Below are 20,657 nucleotides of genomic sequence, written 5' to 3'. Positions count from 1 at the left end.
TGCATTTAGCTTATTTTAATGGTCAATTTAAAATAAATAAAAATGAGATTTGACCATTTCGCCATTTATAGAGTTATAATTATATTAACAAAAGAACTGTCGAGAACGATCGACGGCTGTAGACATTGCATGTCTCTCCGTAAATGTGAACTGTCGATCTCAAAAGTCAGTCAATATAAGAAATTAGTAGGAAAAAATGCTTCGGCGTAATAAATACGACTATAAAATTTAGGCCTAAACCAGTATTTTCTGCATTTTGGAAGAAATTATTGTAAACGTGGCTTACATCGGAGGCATCCCTAGAAGAAAAGATCGTGACCGTTAATCGTCCGTCTCACGATGTTATCTCTTTATCGGAACCCTCCTGTATGCAGTGAGGAAGAAGACCACAGCAACGGCGGCGGCGCTTTAAGGTTTTTACCAATCCCTGACTGCGTTTTAGAATTTATTTTAATTGATCATGGCGTCTACACAATTTTCTGTTTCTGTTAATGAATTTTCCTTGTCTGTCTTGTCTGTTACGGTACTGCGTGTTTAGGGTTTCCTGGGAAAAGCTCAATTCTTTTTAATTCTTTCTTCGTTCATTTAGTAATTTTTAATTTTTTTGGTAATTTGTATAGATTTGTTCGAAATCTGTTCTGGGCACAATAAAGAGTAATTTTTTTCTGTAGGAGGGACCAAATTGGGAAGGGGATGGCTCCTGTGATCTTAATTACTCTTGGGGTTTTGTCAACCTCTTCTTGTTTCTAAATTTGTGGAAGAGCGAAGGCCTAGGATAATGCAATGGTTAAGGCTGTGGTCTCATAGCCTGTTAATACCCGAAATTCCTCACAGCGTCCTGAGAAAATTTAGAAGCCCTTTATGAATAAATAGGTTGTCACATTTATTTCACTGCAGCAGCTAATGGTAAAAAATTAGCTGAGAGATTTTAGGAATCCAGTGGTTCCATGTTTTGTTTAGAATTTGTAATATTAGAAAGGAAAAAATTACCTTCAAGATTATCCCGATATCCGCTAGCAGGATCTAAATATTAAGTTGCCTTCAAATGATGTCATGTGGATCAAAAATTTATAAATTGATGTGAGGAATATTCAGCCCAACTCTACAATTTGCTGCCAAAAGTCTGAGGGGAAAAAGGTACAGGATTGGTTTTTTCTCGATAAATTTCATTTCATACTGTAGCACTTGTTTCCTCTTCACATAGGAACTTTCTATCCATGATTTTAGAACCTGAAGCCCTTCATGGGATGGCATTTAAGATTGTTTTATTGATTCATGGATGACAGATGGTTAGTTATTTAATTTCAATTAAATTTAGTTTTTATTTTTGGCGAATTTTTTGAGTAGCAGGGTTAATTTTGGATGCGTTCTTTATGTTTGGCAGATTAGTGTTAGATTATCATCATATGTTTGACACAATTGCAATGAATAACAGTCCTTAGAGAAAACTAATAAGTAGTGTTCCACCGGGACACGTCTCAGGCCAAAAACCAACTATTTCTGGGATAGGGATGACTCTGGGATGTGGGGATGTAACCGCAACACCACCCCCAATGCCATTAGCTAAGGGCAATTGTCCCTGGGATTTCCTGCAGAAATAGGGGTGTCTCCTGGCTGTATCCCACTATTGGGAACAGCTGGGGGATGCTATGATGTTTTTCAAAACATTGCCAGGGCGTTAAGAATTTAAAAAATTGTTAAATTTGTATTCTGGCCTGAATGGGCCGTGAATCTCTGTGTGGTGATAGCTAAGGTTCCTATAATGATGACCTCCTTGACCTCTGTGCTTTGATGTGTTTGTTTAAACTCTATAGGAATTCTTTTCAGCATATCTAGAATTGCCTAAAGTTACCTTTCCCAAATTTCTGCCAGAAATATAATCGGGATGGTGTAAATGTACCCTAAGCTCTATGGAATGCACTTCAAGCTTGTCCAATCGCATCTGCACTTTTTGTGTTTGGAAATTTGTGGGACATTAAGGAATGATGGCATATTTAGAAGTGCGTAAAGTTCTAATTATAAATTATATGTACCATTAAATTATCAATGAATGCTTTTATATGATTATAATATAATGTTTTGAACCTAAATATATTATTAATATCGTAGGATTCTCAATTTGTTAATATATATAAATATTTATTTATTTATTATTGTTTTTTTAATTTGGGAAACTTGCATTTTTTTAGCCTGGTCCGAGCTCAGAGAGGCCACTTACAGAGGATATCTTCCCATGAGGTCATTTCTGGGGGGCCATCTTTCCCCACACTTCACTTGTTCAAACCTGCGAGCTCAACGGCCCAGCAAAGGTACAAGGCTTACGAGCTCAATGGCCCAGCGGGGGTTTGAACTTTGGTGACCACCTCACCAACGAAATGTTTCTACCACAGCACTAAGTCTAAAAACAATATATTTATTTATTATGATTAATTAATAATAAAAAATCTATATAAACATAAATCATATATCATACATTAAAATTGACAGCAATAAATTTATTATTATTATTATTATTATATATTAGGTGTACTGCCATTTCTCAGTTGTCTCCAAATATTTGTCTTTGGTCTCCCTATTCCCAAAACCTGTAGACTGTTTCAAAACTCTATGGAACTATCATGAAACAAAAATCTTAGAACTTAAAAGCTAAATAAGACTAGCTTTCTGATACATAATTTACCCAACAAATACTATAGCAGAGGATAGGAGCCCTACGAAAAACAGAAAATACAGCCACCACCTTACCGGGAAGAAGGCCCAGGAATAGCTGTGCACTCCTGTTTTTCAATCATCTTCACACTAGGTTCCATGAAATTCTTTTTGCTGGCCCTGATAGTATCTAGCTTGGAAATGGTAGAAGTTAAAAGATTCATTATTTCTAGGCAGTCATCCTGCATAATAACCTGAGATTATGATTATCCATCCACAAATGGAACTGAACCTTACCCCAAAAGAGCTATCTATTCACGGTTCTTGTACAATAAATGCTGTGTTGTCTTAAGATCTGCTGTCTTCCTCTATTTGGAAGCACAAAGCTGCTCTTCCCTTCTCCATGGCATGTGGATGTGAGCTCAGACAATAGAAAACCTAAGCAGAGGGTATGGCTCTCTTCAGAATCCATTCCTGCATAACTTAATAAAAAACATAAGTTCCTAATTTCATCACAAAGTTATCTGTGATGGAAGCCCTTGTTTATTTCATCACAAAGTTATCTGTGCTCACACCTTCCTTTCCCAGAATTTCTTTCTCAAAGGAAAGGTGTTGTCAAATCTGGAATATTAAAGGAGTGCCGCAGGTGTCTTTCTGAAATTGCTCGCACTATATAGTGAATTGGACCAGCTTAACCCTTCTTCAATTTACAGATTCAGAGGTTCTTATTACTTCATTTGCACATAAAACAACAGCAAAACAATAAAAAGCAGGTTGGAAATTCCCCACCTTTGCTGCCAACTTATTGCCATTGTGGCATATTGGCTCAACTCTGAGCATGCCGGCATGAATGCTGATGAGGGGGTCAGCCAAGCATCCTCAAGCAGCAGCTCGCAACAATTACTGCAACAGATGAGTGGGGAAATATTAAGCTTTAGGAAGAGGGTAAGCTATAAGTTAGTTGGGAGGGATTAGTCTGCATGGGCATTTTGGCTTCTAGTAAATCTTTGATATACTGCTCGCCTGCGTCATTCACATGCAATGGGTTGTAGGCAATATGATTACTCTTTTGATAACAATGTTTTAATATTCTGTTTTCGCTAACGACCACCAATAAAAAGAATCTCTTTGAGGATGCTACTTAATTTCCAGTTTTTCAAAGATTTGTTCTTACATCCCTGGATGATAATTTGGGAATCACCTTGCACTTATGTAGAACTGCAACCTAGAGAGCTAGCCATCTTGAGTCTTTCTAGAAGTGCTCAAACTTAAGCTTCATTATTAGACTTAGCTTTCAAAAATTAAAAAAACCATCTTCTATAAGCAAGCACTTTGATGATCTCATTTCTGCTAGCATGGAATATCATTATACCTCAATTATTTGGACCTTTTAATTTTTTCCTTTCTTGTTTATATATGTTAGTGTTGTACAGATCAGGAGTGGCCTTTGATGCATCGTTACACCATAATCTTGGGACATGGCAGCTTAATAAGCTGCACTATAGGTCTGGGTTAAGTTTTAGGTCATTTTCGTAAGATACAACCATCCGAGACATGTGTTTGCTAAAGGTCCGGTTAATGTGACAAGGTAAAGTGGGACCCGGATTATTGTGTTGTTACCTGTGTGTTTTCACTGCTATTCAACAACCTGAATTTTTAGGCATGGATATCATGGAGGTGTCCACCATAATATTCCCTATAGGTGTTACTGAGAAAAATGTGAAGCATTTTGGAAAATATTAATGTTATTCAGTAGCACTCTTAAAAACCTTTTATTTGGATACCTGCACATCAAAAAAGAAGAGTCACCACTACTTTGCTTTAAATTATTATTATTTGTAACTTTAGGAATTTTCTTTTTATTTGATTTTTTAATGTATAAGGAATGCAAAGTTTTCATGTTCCATGTTTTAAGCATTTTCAATGCCCTTTCATAAATTTGTGGTTTTATGTTACACATTTTCTATGCACTTTAGGGAGTCCGTTTTCCAGATATATTAATGTTAAAGTCAATATTTGATTTTTCTAGGCAATTTATATGTCATCCTAGACATCAGCTAGCGAAGATAATTAAACAAAAGTAATTATTATAATCATTTTGTGTGGATGTTCAATTTCCATATTGAAGTGCTGTTTTACTTCTCACTTATTTGACTTGTTTTTCTTCTCAATAGCGTAATATCAATGTATAATTCTTATCGTAAAATAGCCTATAGTCTTAATGGATTTGGAGCTATCTTAATAGTACTTTTGGTGAAATTGTTCGATCATATTATTATTTCAGATGTAGGTAATTGCAACTACTTCAAGCATAGTGTATAAACAAACATTTTGAATACTCGTGTGCTCTTTTGCAGGATAGTCAAGTTTGTCTCTAGTAATACCGGTGAAGTTGTGTTTGTTTAGGGGAAGAGGATGTTGATAGTTAAAAAGAAATGTTGTGAAGCATTTAACCCGGGTTCTATCTTTTTGATGAAAGAAACTTTTGGTAATGTAGATAGGATGAAGCTAGAAGAGAAAAGGCTAAGGATATGCAGGGTTTTGATGGAATTTTTTCTTCTAAAATTAGAAAAATGATTAGCTGGTTAAATGGAAAGAAGCCAATGGATTGAAGGTGTTATATTTGGGATCTCAACCTTATTTACGTATATGTGGCAAATATACGCTAGGTTGCATCAGCAAGGCATTTCAGCTTGCATCCAATGTGGTATCAAATGTGCCATGAGTGAAGTTTGTGTACAAGTCAGAGTGGATCAATATAATTTTTTCAAAGAGATGCACTTCAGATATTATTTACCAGGTACAATTAGATCTTTCCTCAGACGCCTTTTCAATGCACTGCTTTATGTATCTGTTTGCTTGATTTAATATGAGTGCTGTATATCTTTCCCAGGTTTTTAAAAAACTATAAAATTTGCCTAGGTCTATTTAATTTGTTTTTATTTATTAATTTTTGTTTCGAATGCAATGCTGTATCAATCAAGGAGAAGTAATTTAATATTTAATAATTATTTTAATTTTAATTTTAGAGACTTCGAGATGAGACACGAAGAAATTCAAGGAAGGATTTACAAACTAGTGAAGTGCAACAATGGCACCTCTTATCATACAGGTATTTTTCATATTTTATTTACTATGATGGTTTTTGCTGTCATATTTGTTTGTTTTGTATGCTAATGTGAATTAACTTCATGCTCTTCTACATTATTTAATTTAGGAGTGGGTTGTGTTTGAACACATTATTTCCACAAATTCTTCAATTTGGAGAGCATTTTGTTTAATTTTAGAGACATGCTTTGTAATTCTTGCAGCTATATTTTATGTGAATGCTTTTATCATTTGCTTCAATAAGGTAACTTCAAACATGTTCAACAAGACAAATAAGATGTCTAAAATTGGTTGATAGGCCTTGAGAGCGTGGATTACAATATCCATTGTTTTGTTTATGTTTTATTTGTTTCTAGGTAGCATATTTCAGGACTATCAATGTAATATGGCATGGAAGAAAAGGCACACAACAAAACACCACGATTCATGTAGTTGATGTTAATGTGGAAGGCTTGCATATTTAGATGACAAGTATCACATATGGTTGCACTTTTTAGATGTCACATGGATCAATAGTGTTAAGAATCAAAATGCTATGTGTTATAAAGATCATCAGTCGATTACATACGACATGCAATAGAAATGATTGCACTAAAAAATGAGAAGTTTAGAAGTTGAATGGGTGGAGAATGGTTTTATATGGTGGATTTAAACAACACAAGAAGTTAATTGTCTTACAGAGAGGAAAACACTTAGTATGATGTGTAGCATGTAATATAACACTTACTACACAGTATGTTTTGCTTCTCTATAGACAAGAAATAGAGCAAATGATGTTAAGGGCTTCTCTATAGACAAGAAATAGAGCAAATGATGTTACCCTCAATATTTACATGTGATAAGACATTTAAGCTTGATACATTCAAAAGATGCTATGAATACAACAATGTAATACCCTTGGTAATACATATAAGAGAGGATAATATATTACTTGTCATAAATAATTCTTATAGAAGAAAGTAGCTAGGGAAGACTACATTATATCAAGTTAGAAAATATGATGGATTATGTTACATTTGAGATGCGACAAGAAGTTAGTGTCGTCGTTTGTTTACATTGGTACGAGTGGACTTGCTTTTGCAAAAAATGCATTAGAATATTAGCTATATGATTTTCCTATATAGTAAACTTTTCTATAGGTTTTTAAGAATATTTAGTCAACATAGGTAAATTTATTAGCAATATCATGTCCCTCTTGAGGACAATAGAGCATGATACATGAAGTAAGGGGTACTTGCAAATTGAGTGTTTCGATAGGCATTCAAAGTGGTGCTTTTTAAGTGAGTCTTGGCAAGGGTTCAATCTTATAGGAATATCTCATCAGCCATTAAAGAGTAAAATGAATGCATGCTTGCTATAGTAGATTCACCTTGGAATGCCTTTGAAGTCAAGATAACATTTGGGCATATATTAATTTTAATGTTTTATGTGCATGTCTATATGTTTGCAATATTCATTGAAAGCTTCTTGTTGGATGATAAGAGAAGTGATTTTCTTGAAGCACTTAAAGTACATGCCCAACTACTCTCAAGAATACAACTCATGGTGTAAACTGTACCTAATATTCTCATATCCACAATATGGTTTAAATTGTAGTGGATAACAATATTCATTGAAAGCTTCTTGTGGATGATAAGAGAAGTGATTTTCTTGAAGCACTTTAAAAGTGCATACCCACTACTCACAAGAATACAACTGATGGTGTAAAATGTACCTAATATTCTCATATCCACAGTATGGTTTAAATTGTAGTGGATAAGGTTTGGTAGATTCTTTAGGGTTGTAATAGGCTACCTCTCAATATTTTGTTTCTATATAAATTATGTCAAATGATATTGTTATGTGTTGCATGCATGCTTTTGTAAAGGTTATCTAGATTTTATCTTTTGTTAGACAATCAAATCCATAAGCAACTAAGTGATAAACCTATGGATTGTGGAAATCTGATAAAATCAAAGGTTATCAAGAATTTATCTTCTTTTGTAAGTGTGTTGAAAATAGCTTAAGGTTCTGCTAGGGTTTTTCTTTTTAATGATTTGGAAGAATGGCGTGTTTTATGTAGTGCGCTTTTTTGGGTTGGTGCAACCTTTATTTTTATTTTACCTATATTTACATGGTATGACCTTGCCACATGTTTGTTAGTGTTAAGGGCCTACCCCACTTGGTAATGGAAATATTGAAATTAGGGTCCCATATTTTGTGAGGGTCATGTTGAACTTGGGTGTTGGGCTACCCTTATTAAGCAAGACGTGTCTACATTTAGAAAAGGGTTCTCTTAGTTTACATTAAAATGCACTATAAGTTAATAGGACAATGACAATATTAGCAAGAGTTGATATGATATCATTCCCAAGAGTACTTAAGAGAACTTTTAAAGTGCAAATATCTTTGACATTTTGTAACTAACATGTTACATGGTTATATGACTATGGGTGAGGTAAAAAAAGGATAAAAGATGTTCAAATGTGAATTGCTAAGGTGGAAAAGCAGCATCGTAGTGACCCAAGACACACTATGGTGCCCAATTATGATAGTGGCAAATCTCTTAATAGTGACAGTACTAGCAAATCTTTGTTTAAAGACTTAAAGCTTCTATAATGATAATGTTAATAACACAACTTCTCCAAATTACCTACAAATTTATTAAATGACAATAAAGTCTAGGATTGATAGACGGGTTAGATCAATTTCATCTTGATCCTTTAGTTTGCGTTACATTACTAATGGACTTATTTCACCATGTTAGGTTAGATTAAACATTAAAGGTTCACATGACTATCAACCTTTTGACAATAGTTTATGAAATTATTGGATCATTAGATTACTCACATCAATATTTGGACGTTTAACCAAGGTTATGAGCGACTTTAGCTTTTAAAGTACACCTATTAATTGAAAACACAAAGCATTAAGAGGGATTCTAAAATTGTTTGGTAGGAAGAAATTCTAGGATACTTTGCATATGAAAATAATTTAACTAAATAAAAATTCTTCAACATAAGTACATATTCATCAACTTGAAATCTTAATTTGGATGTTACCAATATTTTTATCAAAATGTTGAAGGGTTGAAAAAAACGGAAGACCTCAAATCTTGTTGATAAACAAACATATTTTAAGTCCACCACACTTCTAATGTCCCAAAATTTATACCATTTAATAATTTGCACTTCAACATCGTTACCAATTTGTAAACTTGTTCACAACAAAATCAAGGTGAAATTAAGAAAAAGTTAAGCATCTTTATCATTTAAAAATGTTCATGACCTAAGAAGACAAATTAAACTCAAATCATCTTGTTGATAAACAAACATATTTTAACTCTATGCCGCACTTCTAATGTCCCAAATTTTATATGATTTATTTTAAAGTGCCTATATAAATTGGGATTCAACATTGTTGCCAATTTGTAAACATGTTCACAACGAAATCAAGGTGAAATCAAGAAAAATTTAAGCATCATTGTCATATAATTTTTTTTTTATGTAGAAGACAAAATAAACTCAAATCATCATCATCATCTTAGTCATGAACTTTGTATATCTTTCCACATATGGTATTAGCAAATATGAAGAAAACACACTTTTTTGAGGGGTGAATTAGTATACAACATTTCACTTATTTAAACTTCAGCAACAACAGAGAAATAATGACAAGTAAGATCTAGTAATGAAGAACACAAGATGCACACTTGATTTACATGGAAACCCTTGTGGAGGAGACGTACACAAAATATTGCTTTTATATATTCTTTTTACGAGTCTCGTAGGCACCAATCATGGGAGACAACAATTCCCTTCACTGAGCACCAACTCAGCAAGAGACACCAATCTCTTTGAGGGAGAGGCACTAACCTCCTGATCTTGCAGAGTAGTAAGTGTTTGATCTCTTTCTTGAATGAGATTCTAGAATCTGCTCCTTTTCTTCAATAAATTTTGGCTTGTAGGTCTCCAATAAATCACCCTCAATGACTGCAAAAATTCTCTCAAGTCTGCAATAATTATCTTTTAAGATCTGCACATTCCCTTCAACAAATTTTTCTCATAGGATCTGAAATGAATCTGCTTTTAAATTATTAAAATAATCTTCAAGGATCTGCTTACAAAGACTGAATTTTTTCTGCTCATGAAGTCTAAAATAAATAGCTCATAAAATCTTCACACATCTTAGATCTGCTCTTATTATCTGCCCAAATCTGCCTTAAAAATCAGAATGATATTCAATAAAAACTTGATTAAATGACCTCCAAAGACCTCTTATATATAAACCTCAAATGACTGCTCAGCCAAATGGTCGTGTCCTTAACAAAGTCGGCCAGCAGCAACTTTAACATATATATATTTTTATTGATTTATTTGCTTGCCCAAAGGTGGGTGTCCATAACCATGAAGTCGCCTGTCTTTGGGACATACTAACAAATTAATTTAATTTCCCTCAAATGGGGGCAGGACAAAAGGGTTTCAGCCATAATTATTTTTTGCATTTTATTTAATATCCTGTCCTCTTGGATTGCTTAACATGGGTTGGCCCACGTAGAGAAGAAATACAGTTTTTCCTTGTAAATAAAATTAGTAAAATGTGCAACAAATTTCTTCATCCAAGACTGCTAGTTGGCCCTTAGACATCAATGACAATTATTCCAAGAGGTTAGAATAATTGGGCTTTTAATTTTAGAAGTTTGCATCATAATAAATTCCTATTTTTATAAATAGAAAGCAAAAAGAGTTATCTTTAGCCATTACTTTACTCAATGTGTGTATTTAATAGTCTATTGTGAGGATGCCCAGTAATTATGGAAACATCAAATCTTCGTGTCTAGTATGAGCTTGAAGGTTTTTTTAATGTTTTACCTAGGACTTAAGACCATTTGAATCAATTTTTGAATTGATTAAATCATTATTATTAATATCTAGATGATTAGGAATGGTAGTTGGGTGTGATTCTTTGATGCAAGATTTTGAACCAAGATTTATGAATTAAATAATTGTTTTCTCATGACATCTTTTGGCCATGAGGAAAGCTATGGATATATTTAATATATCATTATGAACTTGACTTCATTAGTATGTTTCCGTTCTTACTTTCTCCTTAACCTAAAAATAAAAGAAAAAACAAAAAAAGGAAGCTTCTTTACTGTTAAATACCTAGTAGGCAAAAGGAAGTTATAAAATTGGGATTTGACTCATTGTATGAGGTGTACCCCTATCAAAGGGTTGAATGCATGGTCAAAGGGAATTGACAAAAACAAATAATAAATCGCGAGGGTAAGCAAAAATCATGAAGTTTTCTTCTTTTCCCCTCCATTAATTTTAATATCCTTACATAGCAAATTCTTGGATTAACCTTCGTTCATGCTTCATAATTTAAGTTATACAAAACTTGCATGGTGATGTAAGTAGTCAATTTCATTAGTTGGCCCTAATAGAAGCAAATATATGATGGTTCTAGTGTGGATACTTGTGTGCTTGTATATTGACCATTGTCAAGTTCACATGCCATTAAACAATAAATGGGTTTTGAATTTTGAATTTAAACCTAAAAAGTTATCTCCTATCTTGTAGGAGATTTGTAATCTCAAACATTGGCAGAACACATTGGAATTTTTTCACAATTATAGTAACAAGAAACTATAAAGAGAGTTTCCACCGTTTTGTTACTTGTGAACAAGTTATTTATGTTTTCTTTTTACATGTAATAATGATTTCTAATATATGTCAATGAGGTGTGATATAAGAATTATAGATTTCTCCATGATGAGTACATTAAATGTATGATGGGTATGTTTAATGTGCTTTCCATCTTCTTAAACAAAGTTTCACTTTTCTGGTTGTTCATGTGATGTTAGAACATCAAGAGTTTTGTTAATAATTGATAGTTAATGTTCATATGTGAGTAAATTAGAGTAGGTTGTTAGTTTTTTTTGAACAATATTGTTCATTGTGATTTTGTGCAGTGATGTTATATTTGGCAAGTAAAGGTTACAGAGCCCCCCTGAGGCAGAAGAAAGTTCACATTTTCACACATGAGAAATAACATTTTTTTTAGTTAAAGCCAGGGTTTGAGGAGTTTCAGATTGCTCATGAAGTTCTTGTATGAAGATGGCATATTGTCAACTTGACTGAAGTGGAGATGTGGATGTGCATATAAGGGTGTGTTTTGAGTGGTTTTCTTATCACTCATAACAACAATGAAAGGGTTTGTGGTGAGTGAAATTGACATGTTGAATTTGGTTGATGAAGACTTTACACATTTTGATCCTTATTGGAAAGGATTTAAGGTGGGCGATGGCACAATGAGAAATTCTTTTGTGCATAATTTAGTTTAGCGCACAGGTTGACAAGATTTATATGTTACTTTCAAGAGTTGTTTATGTATGCTTATGCTATTACTTGATATTGAAGTGCGAGGGCAAGTGCAACATGACTATAACTAAAGGCAAGAGGAATCAAAGTTTCATCTTTGTACGAGGACATGGAGTGAAATCAAATTGCGAGCATAATTTTAATTGACATCGAAGTGTGAGCACTATCTTAGCAACATTGAAGTTGAGGACAAGTGCATTAGTGCTAAAGTGAGAGATTTTGTCTAACAATGTTGAAGCACAATGGCAAAAACTTGTGTGTAAGTGCAAGTACAAATGATAACAAGTCAAGCTACACAAGTTCCAAGGTAGATTGATCATGACCCTTATTTGTTAATATCAAATTATTGAAATGACGACCATTCAGTAAATTGATTAATGTCTTTGATGTTAAAGCAGATGAAGGTAATTACAACGAATGCCACACGGTGTCGATTGCGACAAATTAATGACATTGATGTTGAAGCATATGTTGTCACTTGCAACAAATGTTACGTGTTGCTTCAAAGAATATACCTCAATTTCTAGACTAAATCATTTTTTGCATTCAATAAATGCTCAAGATTTATATTTACACTACTAATGGCAAATCATTTTAAAAATAAAATAAATCATAAAGTACTTAATGCTTCTTTTAGAGTAGTTTTCATTGTTAAAGCATTGGCAATTAAAGCTACTATTCTTAATGGTTGTAATGCTTCTATTAGTATTAGAGTACAAATTGTGATGAAGCATTAAAAATTCAAACAATTTTTAGTAATGTTTTAATTCTCAAGTTGGTACAAGGGTAAGTAAATTTTAGAGGTTGTTTGTCAATATTATGTCAAAGAAAAAAACTTTCTTTTTATATTAAAAGCTTTACGAGGTTTGTCAATATTATGTCAAAAAACTTTTTTTTATGTTAAAAGTTTGACAAATTTATTTGTTATACAAATATAATGTATCCCAAATGTTTGTGAAAGCATAGGGAAAATAAGTGACAACTTTTTCAAATGGGATATTTATTCTAGGATGAAATGTGTGTTCATTTCATGTCAAATTTGCTCATTAGATTGATTAAATCAATTAATTTAGGTTTATGATGACAGGTGTAATGCAAAATTTCATCTAAATCCTTTTTTGGGATTTGTTATCCATTATCTTTAAAAGATTAAGAGAGAAAGTTGTGACCATACATTTATATTATTGTTATGTGTCCATAGGAAGAATCCTACAACCTAATCCTCTAAGTAACTAACTATGAATATGACCCTTGACAAATCCCTTCACTCGTTCTTTCTTGTACTTATCGATGATTTAATTAGTCCCTTGACTTGGACCAATATGTGTTACAAGTTAAATATATTTGTTACAAGTGCTTTTTTTTTATTTTTTATTTTTTATTTTTTATTTCTTCTATTGAAGAATACTTGAACTCGACACCATTTAGGTGCCTACAACATTCACTTAGCCGTTAAACTAAGTGCCTTTGACATTTGTTCCAAGTGTTGCTTCATAATCTCCTTTTAGGTTAGGCAAATTGAAGACTCTTCCATCAAGAGAGAATCTAAGAAAGATAGAGGGATAAGGGTATGTATGGCCAAATATTATAGGGAAATGTAGTTTTGATATACTTACAACTTGATTTAATTGCTTTAAATTTAGAGGCAAAAGCCTTGAGAATTGCAATCACGACAAAAATTATGGAAATGGGATTTTTGTGTTTAAAAATTTGAAAGTGTGCTTTTGAATTTGAAGCCAATTTTTGCGATTTCATAGTGTTTCATTGTTAGGAGGTAAATTATTATTGTTCTTCATAGTATGTTGAACTAGTAAATGTTTTCCTATTAGCATTATTGTATTTTGATATAAAAAACACTCTTTTGATGCAATTTTTTTTTGACATTATTTATTTTCGAAGTCTAATTTTGGGCCTTATATTACATTTTTACATGGTCACATAATCAAGAATTTTGAGGTACTGTAATCATGAAGTCTTCAAATGTTTGCCGTAGAGGCATAAATTATTGTGTGTAAGGCTCTTGGATTCAAAAATAATTTGGCTTGCTGATTAATAATCAATAAGGCTATTTGCTAACATTAACAATCTCTAGTAATTCATTTGATCATTGTTTTAATACAATCATAAAGAAATAGTAAGGACAATTTGCTAACATTAACGGTCTTTAGTAACTCACTTGATCATTGTTTTATTACAATCATTAATTATAGCTTATCTTAGATTCCCATATCTTTCATTTTTTTCCATCCTTGATATGTCCATTCTATTATCAAGGAGCATTGCTTATCTGGAGGTATACTAACATTATTATTTTTACAAAGGAAATTTTTGATAATAGGATTTTTCTTCGTTCTTTTTAGCTGTTCATCATGTAAATTTTAGGAACACCTTAATGCAAATCCTTTAGACATGGAGGTTATTGCCATCTTATACATTTATAGTGGTATTGATTGAGATGTTCTTGGATAATCTTTAAAGTCTTTTAAAAAATAGTTAGACCATTTTACAAAAGTGCTCTAGTGATTATCATTGGGTTTCCTTTACTTTAGCCATTATCTTTGTCTTTCACATTATCAAAGAGCGAAACACTTTGTGGGCATGTGCAATGGTGTTATTTTTTTACAATGGAGTTTTGAATTTATGAATTTGACTGCTTTTTTTTTTAGGAAGACATTTTTTGAGAGGGTTTCATGTTTAAAATAATTGATGTTGAGATTTCACATGACATTTGGTTGGGTGCAAATGTCATCTATAGTTTTTATTTATTTTTTATTTTTTATAACTGAGTGGCATCGTCGCGTCTCAGGCCAGCACCCAACAACTTGTATTTGGGTACATGAGGCGAGCTGAGCTGAGACTAGTCTACTGGAGGTGGCAGAATTGCCCGATAGCCCTATCACCGATTAAACTCGTCAGACGCCTTGGGACGTGAGTCAAACTCGGGATGCTGAGGGAGCAAACCACCCGCCCAGGCCAACAACACTACTGCTCAAGACTATCTATGGAAATTGTTATTATATTTATTTTTGTTTAGGGAAAGATGGACCATTCACCCCACCATTTTAACATGTCTTTTTAAATGATCCACCATGTTAAAATGATAGATTATTGTGTATTTTCTCTCAATAAGAGAGCTCTCATGAATAATTCTTGAGATGTAAATATAATATATTTTATAACAAACATAGGGCATCTCTACCAATAAGATTGGATTATCAAATTTGAGTTATGGTTTAGAACATCATTATAATCTATCCATTGATTGGCAACCTTATATACACGTAAGAGGCCCATACAGAGATCAATGTTTTGTTATTATCATTTTGGCTTAGGTTTGAGGTGTGCGTTTTGCTCATAATTGCTTCAAGAAAATGAGCCAACTACAAGAGGCTTTTTCGTAGAGGCATTATGGCTTAGATTTTCTAATTCAAATTTGTGAGATGTTTAATAATATATTTATTAATAGAAGAATATTTTAGAGGCTTGAGAAGATGAGTAAGCCAAATATATGATGTATCATTGCAATTTCTTATGTTTGGAAGATATAGATGTGACATTTAAAGAATCCTTTAAATTACAAGATGTAGACAAAAGAAAGGGTGTTGAGTGAGTGAATTATTGAACATTTGGATGTTTGAGTGATACCAAAGTTTGTCTTCTAAAGTTATTTTTCTTGTTGATTGCTTTTATTACTAGGTTGCCTTTTTTGACATTCTCATTGTCATATGCATTCTATATATTGTCATAAACATGTGTGCATGGCATGACGTGTCATGTTTGCAAGGGGAATAATACATAATTTTGTTTAATATGTGGCAACTTCATTGTTATGGATTATATTTTATACCCTTGCAAATAGGTGGTAGAATGAGTTTGGGTTTTGTAATCTCAAAGCCACATCTCCTTAAACGAGGGATGGGTGTAGTATGATAGGAAGCAAAATAAAGGGTAGGCTTGTCTTTGTATTCTACAACTAAAGGAAATATGCATTAATTTTAAGTTCTACAATATAGAAGACATGCTTATATTTATCTCACATACATAAGGCGTAATTCAATAATAGATTTGATTCGTTTCTAAATTTAAAGACTTTCACATATATGTAATATAAAGAAATTTAAATAAAGTTTCGATCGTGAAACAATTATCAAGTATTTTGTACGTACTCTTGTTCTGAGTCTTCAACCAATCTCTTGCATTACAAATAAAAAAGAGCAACACAATTTGTTTTAGCCTCACATAAGGCATTCTTGGTTCTTGTATACAAACTAGAAAGCTATTTTCATAATCCTTACTCTAAGAGCTACAAACCACCATAGCTAAACCCTCATGCAACCTAATCAGGCACATTGGGCGGTGACTTTGAAGAGGGGTTACATAAAACATGAATTCCTGCATTCATGTGATGTAATTTGTCATAAATGGGACATTGTCTTTATGGATCATCATCGAGAAGTGAAGATTCTCTTATAATGTAATCTTCAAATACTTTATAAGGTTGTCATAGATGTATTACAATTTAACTTCCATTTAATGAGGTATAATAGATGCCCTATAATTTATTTTGCATTTTAATTAGTTGTCTTAGATACTTTGCAAAGTAACTATCACTTATTGAGGGTTCGTAATAAGTTTAGCACATTATAAAGGCATCATGGGCCTCCTTACAAGGTAATCCAAGTGGCACAAAGATTGAGATCTCTTTCACGGGTTCATGCGATGTGGCCTAATTTGGACAAGGGGCTAATTTATAATAAAGTCACCATTTCTTTAGGAGGTGGGGTCTATGTGAAATTCCAAGTTCGCAAGGGAAAGCTTGTACGAAGGCTAAGAAATGACCTCCTCAATTGGAATCCCTGGGCCATTATTTAGTCCCACATTGAGATACTCTTGCACTTGATACTCTATGCAAGAGTTTGAGCATGTACCTTGCTAATGGGTTCTACATTGTAAAACCATTTGTCTATTGAGTTGGTCACAACCTGCTCTTCTGCGATGTTAGGCACCTCCGAACTTTGTTGGTTTGTTTCTTCTTCTTTTTATTTGTTGACCATAAATATTCCTTATTTTTCAACCCTATGATTTGCCATAATTTGTGTAGACTCACTTAGCTCTCTTAATTGTGCCTTTTTATTCTGTTTTGTTTTTAAGCCACCTACTTATGTGCACCTTTGCAATTTTTTTTCTTTGTATTTGTTGCCGGTTCTATTTGGTTTTGATTTCCTTTTCTCTATTTAGTGGTGGCAAATATGAGGTGAATTTTAGTCAGGGTTTGAACTTAAGGACTAGTGATGACCTTGAATAAGCCCATGTGGTTCACTTTGTATTTGATGATTCATTGTTCACATCGTAATCTCTTTGACCCATGGTGCTTCAATTGGAATATGCATTAAAATATTTTAATTTGTTTGCTTACCTATTTGATTATTGGTCATAAGGATGTCTGTGGGGGGAAGCACATTGAGTTCTGAGACTCATAGTTCAATGATTTTTACATTTTTTATTGGAATTTTATACTCTTTTGTGTTGCAGGATTGTTTACTATATGTAAGACCAATTGGTATGGAGTATATTGGTCTCGAGCAATGTAGAATGCTTGTTGTGGAGTTGGAGTACCCATGACACCATGGAGCAAGACTATTTGGATTGAAAGATTGCCAAATGTTTGAGGACCTACTGAAGAGCATGAAACATAATGATGTTAGTTGAAAAATTGGATCTTGTCAGAAAGGTGGTTGGAGGAATTTTAATGGACACTTGGTATTGATTGTTCAACTACTACTTGGAGATGAAACCAAATTGGTGGTTTTACGGGAGGTCTTTGATACTTAACTGAATTAGGGTTTTCCCCTTCGAGTTTGGGTCCTTTTTAATTTGACATTGAAATTTGAATCAAATTTGAAGGTGATTAGAGGGAAATGAAACTATGTTTTCCCTCTTAGAGAGACATAAAATTTAAAATAATTAATATTATTAAGGACTCATAGCAATTGATTCAAACATGCTATATTGAAATGCTAGTTTTTGTTTGTTTGATATTTTTCTAATGAGTTAAGCCAATATAAATTTGAGTACGTGCTTTATATTATATGTTTAGTTTTGATACTTTATGAAATATATATTGCATTAAGGCTATGTAGATTTTTGTGTTCCATCTATTAATGAATGTGGTGGTTGTTTGCACTTTTTTTCATTGTTCATAATCTTCAGGAGTTTGTACTATGTTTTGGTCTTGGTTGTGGAGATTAATTAAGGATTGGTTCACATTTGGATTTCTTTGTTTTTATTATTAGATTTGGTGGAAGGATAAAAACAAATCATTCTTTAACTTTATTATCTTTTATTCCTTTTTCTTTTATTAAAAGTTAATAGAATTGGGATTGAATTTAGGGTAATAATAGCATTTAGATTAGGATTTAAATGTTATAAAGTTATGTCCTATTTTTTAAATGTTAAATCCTTTAATTGGAACATTCTTTGTTTTGAAATGAACATATATATAAAGTTACATGTAATTTAATTAGTGTGATCTAATTTTTAAATGTTATATTCTTTAGTTAAGAGTCTATCATTGTTTGTTTTCACATTAACATGCACATGAAGAATGCATGCAAATTTGTAATGAATTAAGTGAACTTGGTAATATCTAATTTATTGATGAAAACATAGTCAAAGGGAATGCTTTATTCTTTTTTTTCTTTAATTTGATTTCTTGGTCTTGGAATGAAACAACTATGATCAACATATATAGGTTAACCAAGTGTTGCAAGATTTTTTGATATAAACCTTTTTCGAGATCTATCTTCTTGCAAAATTGAACTATCTTCTTAACATCATTTGTAGTTGATCAATTCATGTAGTTTGATCGATCAATAGTTATGTATCGCCGCCTTCTTATACATGTTTAGCACAAGATTCTTACCTTCTCCTCTTGACCTTTGAATTTCTCCAAATCCACAAGCAATGTTGATTCTTATTGTATTAGGCGGGTTTCCTTGCTCTTTGAAGTACTTTTCTTCTTTGCTATGTATTCAAAGGCAGATGAAAACCTTGCTCTTGTAGCTGACACTAAAATGAGACAAATGTTTCATTAATATTGACATGGACAAGAACTTCCACATTTTGGAATTGTATAGGGTTTCATTAAACAATATATTTCATACTAAAGAAAGGAATTTTACATGCCCTTGAATCTACAAAAAATTAAATAGGCCTTCCATTTGTGGAGTTAATAGTCCGAAATCCCTATAAACAATGAAAACTTGAAGCTTCGTGTGAACTCAAACAAAACTTTATGCATACTTGCATACAATCCATCATCTTTGATGGTTAGCACTTTCTTCTTCTAGATGTAAGTCTTTCATTAACTCTCTTAGTAAAAACAAAAACAGAGCAATACAACTCATCTAAAGCCAGGTCGATCCTTCTTTTAAACAAACTTGAAGACCACACGATTTTTTTATGTCCCTTTTTGTAATCATTCAAGAAAGAGATGTGTTCTAGTATTTAAAAATGCACATGCAACTTAAGAGGCTAGATGAGTCTATAATTTACAAGAGGAATTAAAAAAAATCGTGAATTTCCACTTTCACTCTTGCAATTCCACAACAAAATTGTCCTCTGTTTATTGATGATCAAGAGAATGTCAAAGATGCTCTTGCAATGCAACCCTCCATTGTATTAAACATCTTTTTTGCTTACAAATTAGTTCCCTACTTAATGAGGTGCCATAGATTCCAAGCAATGTTATTTCCACTTAGTGATGTAATATAGATGCCTTACAATATAATTTGTATGTAGTGAAATGCCATAGGTGCCTTGGTATAGGTTCTACTTTACAATGTGGCTCACACTTAATAGGTATCATTGTTATCTCCAAGCATTATTTGGGCATGATGGATTCTTTTACAACATAGTCTAACTAGTGTGTCCAAGAGTCGTTTCCAAGGTTACATGTGAGGTGTCTATAATTTTTGTGATTGGCTAATTTTTTAAAAAGCTATAGTTTCTTTGAAGTGAAAGTTTATGTGGAACACAAATTACATGAGGGGTTAATGACCACTTAATGGAAGTCTAACTCATTGGTTCTCATTGTCATCAAACCTTGTTTCATCCGATTTTCGATCCCCGATAGTGTTGTGTCAATGTGCCCCTCACAAGTCTCATATCGGCCAATTGCACTTTAAAGGTCTTTTTGCACACACGGTCTATTGTTCCATGGTTCTTAAAGAGTGCAATAGCTCGATGCTCCAACGACAACAACCCCATGATCATCAACTTGTGCAATGACATCAACATGGTACCAATTGGTGCACATATGTATGCCACCTTTGTTCTAATCATTTGTATTCAAAACTTCCAGTGAATTCGCTGTAGCACTCAAGCGAGGGCACGAAAACTAGGCGGTGTAACGGATGCAACGACATAAGACCAAGGGGAAAACTAGGGTGGTGTAACAGACGCAATGACATAAGACCAAGGGGTAGCGGATGACGTTGCAGAGCTGGAAGTTGAAGAGGCAAATGAGGATGTGGTGGC

The 20,657-nt window shown here is 33.0% G+C and overlaps 1 protein-coding gene across 1 annotated transcript in view; it reads left to right on the top strand.

The window, feature by feature from the left end:
* Positions 1 to 299: 299 nt before the first annotated feature.
* The window catches only part of LOC131075940 (uncharacterized), an 82,374-nt gene continuing 62,016 nt past the window's right edge, over positions 300 to 20,657 (top strand). Inside the window, exons 1-3 of the mRNA XM_058012916.2 lie at positions 300 to 413; positions 5,007 to 5,449; positions 5,679 to 5,761. Coding sequence (XP_057868899.2) covers positions 5,741 to 5,761 — 21 coding nt within the window. The 5' untranslated portion in view covers positions 300 to 413; positions 5,007 to 5,449; positions 5,679 to 5,740. The remainder of the gene's footprint in view (positions 414 to 5,006; positions 5,450 to 5,678; positions 5,762 to 20,657) is intronic.

This window comes from Cryptomeria japonica, chromosome 9 (assembly GCF_030272615.1).
Source record: "Cryptomeria japonica chromosome 9, Sugi_1.0, whole genome shotgun sequence".
In the NCBI taxonomy this organism is placed as follows: domain Eukaryota; kingdom Viridiplantae; phylum Streptophyta; class Pinopsida; order Cupressales; family Cupressaceae; genus Cryptomeria; species Cryptomeria japonica.
This window is presented reverse-complemented; position numbering and strand designations above follow the sequence as displayed.